At 35.8% G+C, this 13,538-nt stretch overlaps 1 protein-coding gene across 2 annotated transcripts in view; it reads right to left on the bottom strand.

The window, feature by feature from the left end:
• atp11b (ATPase phospholipid transporting 11B) overlaps positions 1–13,538 on the bottom strand; it is a 53,884-nt gene that overhangs the window by 20,782 nt on the left and 19,564 nt on the right. For both annotated transcript variants that reach the window (XM_073861626.1, XM_073861625.1), the window contains exons 11-20: positions 12,583–12,733; positions 12,111–12,308; positions 11,691–11,849; positions 10,973–11,148; positions 9,232–9,300; positions 9,031–9,104; positions 8,844–8,947; positions 5,562–5,743; positions 2,570–2,773; positions 40–193 (exon numbers count right to left, since the gene is read on the bottom strand). In XM_073861626.1, coding sequence (XP_073717727.1) covers positions 40–193; positions 2,570–2,773; positions 5,562–5,743; positions 8,844–8,947; positions 9,031–9,104; positions 9,232–9,300; positions 10,973–11,148; positions 11,691–11,849; positions 12,111–12,308; positions 12,583–12,733 — 1,471 coding nt within the window. The remainder of the gene's footprint in view (positions 1–39; positions 194–2,569; positions 2,774–5,561; positions 5,744–8,843; positions 8,948–9,030; positions 9,105–9,231; positions 9,301–10,972; positions 11,149–11,690; positions 11,850–12,110; positions 12,309–12,582; positions 12,734–13,538) is intronic.

Here is a 13,538-nt window from a genome sequence, read left to right as displayed (position 1 = left end):
AAATGTGAACAGGCATACGAGAGAGGGGAAGGTCACCACCTTGGCTTTCTGGAGAGGTGCCATTCTGCAGCAAAGCACAGCCGAGCAGTTCTTACACACCTCCATGAAGAGTTTCTCATGTTCTCGCAGAGCCAGAGACAAACTGGCCCCATCCACGACCAGTCCATGCTGAATAACATGATCTTCTTTGATCCTGCACAAATATTAATACACTGTTAAATCTATGGATGACAATCACAACATATTTTATGATACTGGTTGTGACTATTACAGTGAGCTACATTACAGTGTGTATTAAAGGTCACAGGTTTAGTTAGTGTCTAATGTTGCTGTTAGAGCATAAATAATACATGCAAAATGATAAAGCTCAAAGTTAACTGCAGGCGATATATTTTCTTTAACAGAAGTCCCCTTCAAAGCCTACAGTGAACGACTGTTTTGAACTACACTGCCCCACAAAGGCTAAGGGCAGTAACTTGTGTAAAATGTCCTTAAAGTTTTTTACACCAGCCAGTCAAACATGTTACTGCAATTTTGGCACACACGTTTATCTGAAATGGGACCAAATTGAACCAGGAGACTGTGTCACAAGACACAATAGATCTCACAAAGCCCATTTCAACCCTTAACTCAATTTTGACCAAATGTGTAGTTACTGAGCTTTGGCTTTGTAGGGCGATATTATATTTTTCCTACATATACTGATTTTGTGTGTGCCAAATTTATTAATATTGAGTTAGTTTGGTTGCTAAGATTTTGTTTTGGAACTTTCTTAAATTGACTTTGCTGATTATATCAACTTGAAATAAGTGTATCTGTCGTTTTTTTTTGTTAGATTCCAACAAATACTTTGAAGATGTTAAAATATATAACAGTTTACATTTATTTTATTTATATTTCTGGTCACAACATAATTCCCATAGTTATGTTGTAATTCTGTTGTTTTAATGAATTTACTGTTTGTTATTCTAGTACATAAAACTATTTTAATTCAACAAAACATGCAATCTCCCGTGGATAAAAAATGCTTTCTAAAGTTAAATGATAGCTGTAAAAATATTCATTAATTATTCTCACTTTAATTAAAGGGGTCATGGCATGAAAATCTGACTTTTTCCATGTATAAAGTGCTATGATTGGGTCTCCAGTGCTTCTATCAACCTAGAACAGTAATTCTTAAAGTGTGGTCCGCGGACCACTAATGGTCTGCCAAACCCCCCCAGTGGTCTGCCAAAAGATGACCTAAAGTAGGCAAGTTTTTATACAAAATCATGACTTATTTAAGTAGATTTTTAATGCACTTGCGAAACTGTGATATCAGGTCATGCCATTCTGTTTTAATAACGTAAAAATGGATCGGTGGCTAAACCAAAGAGGAGTCAAAAGAAAAGATCAAGCGTCAACTGAAAGCAGCTAAAATCCACAGCTCTATTATTTTTGAAATGTACTAGTTTTTGTTTCATGTGTAAAATCCCTGTAATTTCAGTGATTTTGGAGATTAAGGGGAATTTTTTTTCAGCATTTTATTGTTACCATAGTTACAACCATAGACTTCATATACCCACCACCTCAGTTTTAAACTAATGGCTCTTTGGAATGACATGTATCATGGGACCTAGGCTGTTACAGTATGTTTAATTGCAGTTTTTCTTCACATGTGCAGTTTGTTGTTCATATTAAACTGCAACTCATTTCACATTTACTTTTTCAAATGAAATAAAATTCATATAATCATTTCTGAACATAGCATTGCATTTGAGTTTAAAGACTAAGTTTTTGACTTGAAACAGTTGCATATTAAACTTAAATTTAGCTTATCCTTCCTTTTTTGTAGTGTTTTAGGGGCGTGTTAGAGTTGGATTCTGGTGGTCCTCAGAAAAAAAATGGAAGATAAAGTTGTCCTTGGGCTGAAAAAGTTTGAGAAACACTGACCTAGAAAATGTGAAAAAGATCAACCCAGTAACTTAGTTTTGATAAACCATTCTCTACAAGCACATCGAAAAAATAGGTCGTTGAAATTTGGCTGTCCTTATGATGTCATAAGGAGCTCTTATTTTAATAATACCACCCCTTAATCTGCACTATCAGCAACCACAGCACTCCCATTTAGTGCAGAGAAAAGCACAATTAAGTTTTAATTGCAACAAACCACTATCATTGTGATCAGTGTTTGAATTTCATCAGCTCAATTGCATTTTTTTTAAAAGTCCAAAACGGCACATTTTTGCTTACACCTACAAAGTGGCAATTTTAACACGCTATAATAAATTATTTATATGGTATTTTGAGCTAAAACTTCACATATGTGCTCTGGGGACACCAAAGATTTATTTGACATCTTAAAAAAGGGTTGTGCCATGGCCCCTACATTTTGTAGTCAAAAATTTGGTGTAGACACTTGTATTTGGTTTGAACGGTCAACAATTTGGACCCCATCAATGAATTATATAAACATACAAAGATGGAAGTATCCAGTGGATGTTATGCATGTCATTAATGGTTTAAAATGTTAAAATCAGAGAAAGACAAGGAAGAAATTAATGTGAAGGAGTGTGTGGATGTATTGTACCTCCTGGCCAGTCTACGGAGCTGTTCGGCACACTCATTGTCTGATTTCTGCTGCACAAGCTCCAAGATGTTCATAGTGCGGTGAAAGTGACCACATGAGAGACTTACGCTAACTGCCGTCTCATGTTTATCACCTGTCAAAACCCACACCTTAATTCCAGCTAACCGCAGGGCTTCAATCGTCTCCTGAACCTTATCCTGTAGCCTAGACAACACAGAACGATTAGTTTAGCGTTAATATAATCATTTTATTTTCGGCCACTAACTACAGTGATCACAACAAGTATAACAAGACAATTAGCATAACCAAAGGTGTCTTATTTTATTTTACTGTTGTTTTAATACAGTCCTGTGATAGTGGACAAAGTGAATTAAACTTCTGTAATAAATATGTCAATTGCATAAGGAATGTTGAAATAAAATATGACCAGGACATTGCCTTTGTGAGACTTATACTGTATGATACATTTTATTTGAACACACCCAGAATATGCAGCCTTTTCTAAGCTGAATAAGTCATTGTATCAAAGTGGCCAAATTTTACTTATGTTCAGTAAGATCACGGCCTATAATCATACAATAATTTAAGACTAACATAAAAACACATTTTTTTTTCCACATTATGTGTTGATTCCACTAGGTAAAGAACACTCTTGGCATTTTCTCTCGGGACAAGAGTAATATGCTGCATAAGATGCCAACAACATAATTACAGACATCTTAATGACTTGTTTTCCCTTTGGTCTTATTAAATGTGCAGATTAACAGCCACTTTAAACACAGATACAGTTCACCCTCATTAAACCACAATGCAGCCCCTACTGATCTCTGTGTGTTTGTGTCTAGAAGTGCCAGGTGGTAAAGATTTTGGAACGTAATTAGGGGAAAAGAAGGAATAACGTGCAGTAACGATCAATAAGAACCTACATTTACCAAAGGTTTTATTAAAACATCAGGTTTTACCTGTAGACCGACATCCAAATATCTACATTTATTTACTAGTTACCACTATAAAAAGGTCTTGATCTAACTTTTTACATATCAGGGCTCAATCCATTTTATCTACTGGCCTGGCTCAAAATTTGACTTAACCTCTAAAAATTTTACACTCACTAAAAGTAATAAATAAAACAGGCCTAGTTATTTTATTGATTACCTAATTACATTTAATTACCTTATTCACTTAACTATAAATTAAATATAGATTAATCCTTAATACAATTTTCTTTGTCCTTTGTTGCTTAATTTGTTGTGTTTACAAATTAAAACAGCAAGCTGCAGGTTTATTAGTCTGTGTCACCTTAAGACCAATAATCCAATTGAATGTTTTATTTCTGAATTGTTTATGTTGACTTACAACAGAACAGACTGTTTAAAAGGATACTTGCCAATAGCCCTGTCACAATAATTACTTAACAGACTTATTGCACGACTAATAAAAATGACATCTGTACCATCTTAGTGTTTAAATGTGTTTGCAAGAAAATTAATGCCATTAAGATTTTAACCGATTGCAGTGCCTCTGTCATTTGTCTGTCTCGAAGGAGTGGCATGCGCACCTCAGAGTCCCTGCTGAGCGGACACTGACAGGCGAAGAGAAAGCATTACTAAACCGAATTTCTTGTTTTTCTGATGAATACACACAGTTTAAAAGAATAAATCCAACTGGAACGGGTTTCAAAGCTACAACCCACAACTCCGCCATGAATGAGATGTGGGGAGAGGAAATTAACGTAAGCCGACATGTTGACTTTATTTAAAAACAGAGGCAACGCGAAGAGCAATAGGAAAAGTCACCTGAAACCACCATAATATTTTTTTAAATCTGAGGTGTTCTACACTAGCTGTTATAAATACTCACAGATGCAATCAGAGGAACACTCGTCTAAAGCAATAAACCACGTGCAGCCATAATTTACAATGAACAATGAATATTAGCCGTTTTTAATTCAAATGCAGCTCAACCAATGACTGGTACTATACCTTCGCACAATATTTATTTATGTTTTAATTGTTCATTTGAGACATGAAAGAGATGTGAAAGAGAAATTAATTTGCGCTGAGGTCTGAGGTGCAAATTTCGGGCATGTACTTCGGGTGTGTGTGCACACAAAACTTCTCAAACAGTGCGCAAATACCACATTCGTCTTCTTGCATTTGAATATTTAAATATTGCACTGGCTTGATCGACTAAATTACAAAATTCTCAGATGCTTACTGAGTAGACTAAGGAGGACTGCGTTTAGGTTGCAGGCCAATTGGTAGCCATAATGGTTTAAATGATAAGTAAAAAAGCTCATGAAAATCACAATGATAGTCACGGCAGTATGATTAGCACATTCCTGTTTCCCTGCCTGGCTGCAGTTCATGTGGTTGAGCTTCAGTCTAAAGAAAGCCCCACAATTCATCATGGCATGACAAACTGCATTAGCAGCAGTCACACAATGACTCACTAACGACTTTGTGAGTCCATTCAATAATCATGATTGAAGAGTTTCACAATCATTACTTTGATAACTGATACCTGTCATAAAAAGTAAAAATGTTTTCTGTGAAACAGAAAAACAGAGGTTATTTTGGGTTATATCAGATTCTCATTGCACTTACCAGCAAAGGGGGGTTTGGAAAAAATATTAGTATTATTAATAATAGTATTTTGACTACTTAAATTCTACTACTAAACTTCAGATGATTTCTGATATGACTGTTCAGACTGAGCATTGCAAAACATCTGACCTGTGTTTGATTTAGATACCACATATGTAAGTGGCTCAAATCAGAATTGAAAAGATCAAATTCAATTGTTTGCGCTGTTGTTTGCGCTGTTTACACTGTCATGCAAAGAGACAGATCTGGGTCACATATCAGCCAAATCCGCAGTATGAACGTAGTCTGTTTGTTGAGTCCAACGCATGCTGTGCTACTCTTTACTGTGCTGCAAACAGTGCATGCAGAATGTACAGTATGTCTAACGCATTACTATATTGACTCACTTGTCCTCCACACCGGTGGCTCCCACCAACTCCAAGTCCTTTTCGATGAAGTTAAAGACCTCAGCAAGCCGTTCTTCTCTCTGTTGTAAAGCCGTTCTGGCTTCATAAAGCTTTCGGTCCACTTCATTGTACTCATCCACACTGAAGTGTCTGCAGGCCACCACCAGTGTCCGCAGGCCCTTCTACATAAAAACGAAAAGATGAGGAACAAACAATACTATCATATAAAAGGAAATAGCTGTGCAAAAATAAAACCAATGATACCTATAATGAAAAAGGGGAACCACTGACACATGCTTAACATATGCTCAGCAAAGTTATCTGATTTAACCACTTCAGGAGGTGGTCTAGGCAAAACTATTCCAGACAAAACGAAGTGTAAATGCATTTGTTTGTTGAAGCCATATATGTAGCACTTTACTCCTCCTAAAAGTAAAGACATCACTCGCAAGTTAGATGGCCCAGAAGCAAACAAACAAAGATGTCACATTGTTGCTATACAACGAACGTGTGCAAAAACATGCCAAACTCGCTTTTATTAAACAAACCAAAACAAGTTTTTTTTTGTTAGACAGAAGCACTTTTGTAAGTGCTCAAGTGCATTTTCCTTTGTCATTGACCTGTCAATCATCGCGCCATCTCTCTTCTTCTGCTTTGTACTTGTGCTGGACGGAGCAAATGTGCTTCCCCTGTATAACATAATAAGAGCTGCCTTTTGATGCTAAAGCATCATTGAAAGTTTCTTAGGGTTGAGTAATGCTTTTCAAAGACAGCTGGATCACCAGTGTCCCAGTAATGTGTTGTTTGCAGTTTTAAAGCCCTATGCACAACCTGCAGAGTATTTTTGTTATTTAAATTAAAAGTGAATAGAATTTTGTTGGTATTAAGTAGTGATCAGAGATATGGTTGAGCGATGTCTACCAAATTGGCATAGGAGGATGTCTACAGTCAAGCGATGACATAACTCCTTAGTGGTCAGCTGCTGGAAAGCAGGCCAAAATCGAAATTGCTGAGGAGATGAAAGTATTCATTGGAAATTGAGAATGTTACGTTTATAATAATATTATTGTTTCTATGCACAAATTCCCCATTTTTAATTTGGGCAGAGACAATAGAACGAAAATATGAATATAAAGTCGTTATTTGCTTTTTGTTTTGGTTTTGTAAAGAAATAACGAAATAAGTTCTTTTTCGTATTTCAGATTTGATTCTTAATGTAGAATTAATTTTTATAGTGTACGTAATCATTTGGTGCTCCAAACAGCAAATGAGATAATTCTGGAGCAGGTGCAAGCCATCAAAGGGGTGTTTGCTTAAGAAGATGTTATCAGTGGGCTAAAGCCAGAAGCGGAATTTTCAGATTTAACAGACATTCTCAGATATTCAATAATAAGTCATTTTTAAAAATTATTTGTCAATATGTTTCAATATTTGAAAAATACATGTCATTGAACCTGTCTACAGAATGAAGTCTAGCAAACTATGGACCTTTTTTGCCCCGGAAATAGGGAACCAATCACAGAACAGGGAGGGGGCAGCAAGACGATGATAAGGTCTATGCGACACACCGAAGCAGTTTCGTTTATACAACCAGACAGTAGACGCGAAGTTACTTTTCAATGCAGCCTTAGATAGTGTTCTAAGTAGTTTTGAACGCAAGTTTATTTAAAAAAGAGCAACTTTTTGCGTTAAACAATTTCATATCCAAGAAGGATGTTTGGTTATGGCAAGACATGATAGCCACAGAGTTTTATAGGACCAACCTGTTAGGCATCGTCGTCGACGAAGTACAATTAAATTATAAATGGTAAGTGGTTTTTATTAATATCATATTGTCATTATGCCTGTACTGTGGTTGTCACAGTGCCACTAAATTGTGTTGCTTTTCAATACAATATATAGCTACCGGTTTAGTTGCATAGCTTTCAGCTGTTTGCACACGTACAGATAAAGTAGTTTACGTTTGAATTTATGTTGCTCTACATACGTCATCTGGTATAAATGAAACGATTGGCTATGAGCTACGTACAGACGCATTTAATAGAAATTCGTAGCACCCAATAAACAGCTCTGGGCATGGGCTCTGGTAAAAAAAATGTTAAATGGCGTTTATCGTGTTTTGGAACTAAACTCTTCACATAGTCTCGTAAATTTTACATTTTGCTGACAAGCAGTCATGCTTACTGCCATACACCATTAATATGACAGGATGTTGAGCATGTCTGAAGCATCCAGACACAAGCGTATGTGTGCCCTCCTGCTGCATACTTCATTAACGTGAGACCTCAATACAAGATATTTTCTTTTTTTTGTTTAGATTTTTATTGGCCTCAGCACTGAGTTTATACAGCACGTGAGGGAAGCAGACAGAGCATGCTGATGCAAGCAGCTAAAAACAAAGCACTTATAACACTATATATCAGGGTGCATATAAAAAGTTGGTATAGCAGTTATAATATGTGGCAACAGTTGGTGGCACTATGTACACTATTTAGGGTGCAAACCTTTAAAATGACACGCTGTCACGTTAAAGCCTGCTGTCATGTTATATGGTCTCATTTGTGGCAAGAAAAGTATCCTAGTACTTATGTGCTTGTTTTGAGTGTTTGTGTCATTAATACACACACAAAGTGCTTAAAAAGTTAAAACTCTGCAAAGCCTGCAGTTCTGTCTCTATGTTATTATTTACACAGTCCTTGCGGCTGGTCAGTCATCTTTTGGTAGTGTAATCATATGATAGTGGCTTGACGAATCAGGATAGGATACGCAATGATCCAGAACATGCAGTCAAGGATTGAATGTGGGCACCCACCGCTTTGTTTACATAAGTCTCTCGTTAGGTCCGTCTACACTGCAACTCCAAAATTTTTCAAATAAAACAGGGTCTGCTGCATTTACAAAGTCTCAATTTTGAAAAGATCGAAAACCCCAGAGTAGTCTGCATGCCAGACATAATTGTAGCAAAAGTAAACCACACTAATGTAAACATAGTCTCAGATAGATGGATCTTGAGGACTTTATTTTATGAATCACCAAGGACCAAGGTTTTAGGTAAAAATCTATTGATCTGCTAATGAAAAAATTCTCATACATCTTAAATGGCCTTAGAATGAAAATTAACAGCTTATTTTTATGATTCAGTGAACTACTCAAAACTTTTTACAAAGCTTTGTACAAAAAGAATAGATGTCTGTGCATAATCCTCAAGTGCATTGGCAATAGAGGTATATGCCCTTTAAGAACTGGACAGGCAACAATATAAAAAAAATTCAATAATCTCACCAGAGCAAACTCATCCACATGGACTCTGGTTTTTTCAATCTCTCCACTAGTGCTGTACGGGAGGATTGCTGATTCAGCTCCTTTTGTGAACAGCACCTTTTCACCTATTAAGACAGTGTAAATTTAACAAACTCATCTGCTGCAGTCAACAAATAACCACCAAATACACGTGTTCAAAATTTCATGCCTGAGGGCGTCTGCAGGATCACGCTCATTCTTCTGCGATTTGCATCAAACTCAAGAACATGAAGAAGTTTGTATCTGTGTGCAGAAGGACAGCTGTTTAAAAACAAAATTCTAAAAGCAATGACAACATCATTTACTACCATGTAAAACGGTTTCAATTATATTAGGGTAAATATCTGAGGTAAATGCAGAAATTAGTTACTTCTCTGCTTTTCCAAATGTTTTAATCTCCATGTTTTCTCCATTGCTTCCTGTGAATGTGACACCCATCCTAAAGTTTAAAAACATAGACAAGATAAAATGAACAAGATTTTCAGTTAATTATAACATGACCTTGCCTTACACAAAGTTATAAATGTTTAAATGTAGAGATGGCCTCATTTGATTTTACATTTTAATGATGAATAAAGGAACATGTTCCTATCAGTATCCACACTAGCTAAAGAGCATAAGCACAGAGTTTTTCGACATGCGGCAACTTGATTTTCTGAAAATGTTTAGCAATACAAGTGTGGATAACACGGTTCATTTAAATAAAATAAATTAAAAACCACATTTATTGTGCGTGCAGAATAACAATATGAATTTGGTCATATGTAAAGTATTTATCATTTAACTGACAGTTTTTTAAAAGCTGCCTGTACATTTTAAAAAAAGGATGAGCATTAGCAGTCATTTTGTCTACTTGAGAATAGGGCTGTCACAATGATAAAAAAATTGTCTATTCGCGATGAGGTCAAATTTCAGATCACTGCAATGATTGCACATCTATCTAAAAAACACAAGGGGAGCTGCAGCGCCTATATTAATGAGACCGCATCAGATGGCACTCCTTAACTGACAGTGTAACGTGATACATTGCAAAGCCATTCAATACAGTGGAAAAACAACAACATTTAAAGAAATGCTTCAAAACTTTGAAAAGCAGTATGAACTTCCAGGTAAAACATAAATTTTAAAAATAGCAATTTCAAATTTATGAAAGTAAATGATGCTAAGGAATCTGTAAGGAATTACTTTTTTGGCAGCCACTTCAGACATGTGGTCAAGTACTAATATGACCTTAGTAAAATTGGCTATTATTTAAGCCCTGTTCTAGTATGGTTTATTTTGATTGCATTTTTATTTTCTGTTATTTTTCAGACACTTTATTGTGTTTATTTCTTATGAAGTATATTCAGTTTTTGAAAGATATATTCATTACATAATTACTTTTAAATATGTGTTATGTGAATTTCCTGCCAGGTAAACTTCGCAAAAGATTAAATTTAAATAACTACAACAAATTATTTCATAAACAAACAAAAAATATGAGAATTAAATGTCAAAGCAATAAAACAGACAATTAATCGTCATAATCATCACATTTTATCAGACAATTAACCGTCAGCCAAATTTCTTAACCATGATTGCCCTACTTGAGAACTTATTTGAGATATCTGACAGCAATTACATTTTTTACATTTTTTAAGCATCTATTTTATTATTATAGCCACTGATACAAAAGTTTAATGCAACAAAACATAAAATCAAAACATGTCTTGTTTTGTTATTTTGTGATGAATGAGAGAGCATAAGTTATGTTAAAAGTCATAGGTTTGGAACATATTGAGGGACAGTATGTACGTAAATGCAGACGTATTTTTCTTTAAGTGCATCACTGGTTCACACAAATACATGTTTGATAACTAGCAACCCTTGCAATGCATTATGCATTGCATTATGACTTGCACCTTTGTGACTGTTTTCAGGGCAAAACAATGCTTACAATTATTTGTGAATAGCCAGAAGAGTAGTCTGCATTTACTTATGTTTCCAGCCTTAATGACAGAATGGTTATTGTTGAGTGAGCAATTATTTCAAATAAATGAAAAGAGGATTTATTGGCATTGTAATCGTGCCTGAACAAAGGATGCAAACAGTGTTAGCAGCTCTGATCTTACCTCTTGGTGGCTTCTACTAGGGCCTTCTCATCCGGAGAGGACGCATAATACTCCATCTGAGGTGAGAAGCCATTGGAATGACAGAATGGGTCTCCCGGTCCATCTGCCTGATCATAACTGATCTGTACCGTATGACACAGCGAGACAGCTTTCAGGAACAACTCCTCCTCTCTGTTCTGAAAGGTGTAAAAAAGGTGTAATAAATAATAAACTTAATTTTATCATACACATGGGTCATTTATAGGACCTCTACAATGTTTATCATACTGTTTATTGCTTAAAATAAAACTGCAGTAACTTTACCCAGTTTACATTCATAACATGAAGCATTTCCAGGGTGAAATGACAAATCATTGTAAAAACCATTACGCTATCTATAATATTAGCATTATTGTTTGCAAAACAGATGCAAAAACTGATTTGTCTAAATGGGGCTTGCTAAACATCATTTTCATCTTGTGTGGTATCATTTTTTGTGTGTCTACATTAAATTACTTTAATAACAAATTGTGTATACAGTGAGTGCAATTCGTGACAACTTTTCACATTGCTTGGTTACATTGTACCATTTACTTACATTTATTTTCACCAAAGCCAAAACTTTCTTCACTACACGAGTTTGTTACTGTAATGTCATGTTTGTCATGTTTTTATTTGTGCATTGTTACATTACAACACTAGTTCAAGATTTTATTGCATGCATGAGACTAAATCTTACCAGACAAGACACAGATCCATCTGGAGAGACTTCTGTCATTCCTTCAGGGATAAGCTTTCCATTGATCTCTTGGTATTTTATGCCATTAATGGAACATTCCCTGAACTGCATCTCGTTTTCGGTAAGAGTTCCTGTTTTGTCAGTGAAAACATACTCCACCTGGGGTACAATATAAAAATTTTTTGTTTGAAAAAGCATGGCCACATTAATTATTTGCACATAAAAATGTTAAAAGTTCAAGTTTTACTGTTTCCACAAGGACCCAAACGCTCCTTTTTTATCAAGAGCCCTACCTCCAGTGTGATCAGAATACCCAGCCACTGGAAGGACTGTTTAAATATTGCCATGTTTAAACTTAGAACTATAACAACAAACAATACGTTTTTAGATTTCATCTTGGCCTGCTTATAAGTCACACACCTGTCCTAGCTCCTCGTTAAGGTCTGATGTGTTGACTTGAGCTTTCTGGTCACTCTCTTCATGGTAAAGATCCAAATCCCAGCCAATAAAAAATGAGCCCAGAAACTTCTGGAGCTCAACCGTAACATATAGAGAAATGGGGATAATGAAGTTGTACAACACCAGGAAGGCCAGGAAATCAGAAATAAACTTCAGAATCTGTAAAAAAATCATATGTTAAATAATGAATGTGTTAAATAACACATGATGCCATCTAGCAAAGAGGTGAACCACCTATCTCACAAAATCCTCTGAAACATTGCTTTTAACAAATTTCAATAATAACATTATCTGATATATATATTTTGTAGGACTTTGAATAAATACAAATTACTGTACATCAAACATCAATCAAACATTTTCAAAGAGTTTCACATTTAATCCCAAGATCTGCTCTTTGCTGTGTTATGGGAAGATAATGATATGTAGTGACCTGGCTGCTGTTTTTCTCCTGATCAGTCTTCTGATTGTAAAAGGGTTCATTCCACTTATTCTCTGCCTGCCAGGCATACTTCAGTATAGTGCTAAGGATGGCTTCAAATAGCAATATACACAGGTAGATGAGAAGAAATGTATTCATGGACCTGCACAAGAAAGAGAGGATGTGGCCATTAAGGAGTGGTGATGAAATAAACTAGGAGGCTGATTACACCTGGTATTAAGACGCATTTTAGTCGATCGGATCATAAGTGAACGACGTTAAAAGACAGGTGTAAACGAGGTGTAAAACGTTTTGAGCTCGCCCACTTTCGACCACATTCAGAGGATTGCTTATGTTGTGTAAACTTAGGGCTGTCAACGAATATTCTAAATTTGAATATATATTCGAATAGTTAAAAAAAAACGAATTTCGAATATGAAAATTAATATTCAAATAAATTATTATTATTATTTTTTAAAGCCCGCGGTAGTGGGCGTGGCTGTCTGGTTTGTGAGTGGGCGCACTAGTGCGCCTGGTTCAGGGACAGGTCACAGTAGTCACACTGTCTGTCACTGTTAAAAGATGACGCGTCTTGCATGGAAGAGGGCAGAACGTCGACCGCAGCAGAGAAAGCGATTTTAACCCCCAAAAATATAAAAAGCTATGTCTGGAACTTAAGTACTTTGGATTTTGGTCGGTAGGAGGTAAAATTGTTGAGCCGCGAGATAAAGTTGTTAGCATACCATTCGACCACTAGCAACATGATGTCACATCTCGAAAATGTGCATCCAAATGAGCATGGCATCTTCTACACACTGCATATTAATTTGTTTGTCACTTCAACTTTTAATGCTTTATCCTGTTCTGTACACACACACTTCAGTAATTTACGGGACTGACAATCGCATTCTACAACCACATTAACTCCCGCATTGCAAACTGCAGTGACAACCGCGTTTACAGAAACT

The sequence above is a fragment of the Misgurnus anguillicaudatus genome, chromosome 23 (genome assembly GCF_027580225.2).
Source record: "Misgurnus anguillicaudatus chromosome 23, ASM2758022v2, whole genome shotgun sequence".
NCBI classification, from domain to species: Eukaryota; Metazoa; Chordata; class Actinopteri; order Cypriniformes; family Cobitidae; genus Misgurnus; species Misgurnus anguillicaudatus.
Note: the sequence above shows the minus strand (reverse complement) of the source record. Positions and strands in the feature narration are given on the sequence as shown.